Source organism: Camellia sinensis, chromosome 1, assembly GCF_055761805.1.
Source record: "Camellia sinensis isolate YWXY chromosome 1, ASM5576180v1, whole genome shotgun sequence".
Taxonomy (NCBI): Eukaryota; Viridiplantae; Streptophyta; class Magnoliopsida; order Ericales; family Theaceae; genus Camellia; species Camellia sinensis.
Window position 1 is genome coordinate 246,729,205 of NC_138961.1, and position 2,047 is coordinate 246,731,251.

The following is a 2,047-nucleotide window of genomic DNA, read 5'->3' on the forward strand; positions in this document are numbered from 1 at the left end:
GATTGTGAAAGTTTGGTAACAATTAAACAATAAAATATCTCTTTTAATCCTCCATACCTATATTAAAATTATTTAGAGTTTTGTATCATGTCACGACTCAAACCCTTATGCATTTATTTATTATTATTATTATTATTATTATTATTATTATTATTATTATTTATTTATTTCTGAGTTCTATTTATTGTAATGTTAAATTTAAAACATTCGGGTGTCACATTTCTCCCCTCCTTAAAAGAAGTTTGTCCTCAAACTTGACGTACCTTGGTTTTCGAAGAGGTGTGGGTATTTAGCTCGGATTTAGCTTTCAGTTTTCCACGTTACTTCTTCGACACGATAGTTTCTCCATAAGACCTTTACGAGGGGTATAGTCTTATTTCGAAGGATCTGATCACGACGATCGAGAATCTGTACAGGTTGCTCTTCGTAAGAGAGATCTTCTTGAACTTCTAGGTTCTCATGATCGACAACATGCTCTGGATCTCGAAGATATCGATGAAGCATCGAAACGAGAAACACATTATGGACATTGGATAGTTCGGGTGGAAGGGCAAGACGATATGCTACAAGACCAATCCTTTCGAGTATCTCGAATGGGCCGATGTATCGTGGTCTTAACTTTCCTCGCTTTCCAAATCGGATAACCCCTCTTGTCGGTGAGATCTTAAGGAACACATGATCTCCTATTTGAAATTCTAAGTCTCGTCTCCGTGTATCTGCATAGCTTTTCTGGCGGCTCTGGGCAATGCGAATTCGTTGTTGGATGAGTTGAATTTTATCGCTCATTATTTGCACTATCTCGGGGCCCAATAATTTTCTGTCTCTGACTTCCGTCCAACACAGAGGTGATCGACATCTCCTTCCATACAGTGCCTCGTACGGTGCCATTCCAATACTTGCATGGTAGCTATTATTATACGCGAACTCCACTAAAGGTAGATGATCATCCCAGTTACCTTTGAGGTCTAGTACACACAAACGTAACATATCTTTCAAGGTCTGGATCGTCCTTTCAGTGCCCATCAGTTTGCGGGTGATAAGTTGTGCTAAACCTTAGAGTGGTTCCCAAAGCTTCTTGTAATTTGTTCCAGAAGTGAGGCACGAAGCGGGGGTCTCTATCGGATACGATTGAAACTGGGATGCCATGCAAGCGAATAATTTCCTTAATGTAGAGAGTAGCGAACTTAGAGAGGGAGTACATGATTTTGATTGGTAGAAAATGCGCTGACTTTGTCAATCGATCTACGATAACCCATATTGCATCATTCTTCGAGACTAATTGCGGTAGACCGACCACGAAATCCATAGTAATATGCTCCCATTTCCATTCGGGAATAGGGAGTGGCTGCAATATACCTGCAGGTCTCTGATGCTCTGCTTTAACTTGTTGACAACGCGGGCATTTGGAGAGATGGTTTGCTATGTCTTTCTTCATTCCTGTCCACTAGAAGTGTTCCTGCAGATCGTGATACATCTTCGTATTGCCAGGATGGATCGCAACCCTCGAGCTATGAGCTTCTACCAATATCTTTTTCTTGAGTTCTGGAAGGTCGGGTACGCAAATTCGATTTCGAAATTTTAGCATCCCATTGCTTATTGTAAAGTCAGGATCAGGCGTGTTTCCTTGCTTCTCGTACTTTTTCTTCAAAAGTTTATCTTCACATTGGCGGGCTCTAATTTCTTCAATCAACTCGGGTTCCACGATTATGTTGGCGAGCAACCCATGGATCTTGCGGGGAATGAGGGTACATGCCAAACTTTTGGTCGTTTTTTGACTTAATGCGTCTGCTACTACGTTAGCTTTGCCGGGATGATGATGGATCTCTATATCGTAGTCCTTCATAAATTCTAGCCATCGTCGTTGCCTCATATTCAATTCATTCTGTGTAAACAGATATTTGAGACTTTTGTGATTAGTGTAGACCTCGCAGGCTACTCCGTAGAGATAATGACGCCAGATTTTGAGGGCAAAGATCACCGCAGCCAATTCTAGATCATGAGTTGGATAGTTCCTTTCGTGAGTGTTTAGTTGGCGGGAGGCATAAGC

The 2,047-nt window shown here is 41.3% G+C and overlaps 1 protein-coding gene across 1 annotated transcript; it reads right to left on the reverse strand.

Annotated features, from left to right (window-relative positions):
• Positions 1-300: 300 nt before the first annotated feature.
• On the reverse strand, positions 301-786 carry LOC145823039 (uncharacterized). The gene has a single exon (XM_082921983.1). The coding sequence runs from the start codon at positions 784-786 to the stop codon at positions 301-303; it is 486 nt and encodes a 161-aa protein (XP_082778109.1).
• Positions 787-2,047: the final 1,261 nt, after the last annotated feature.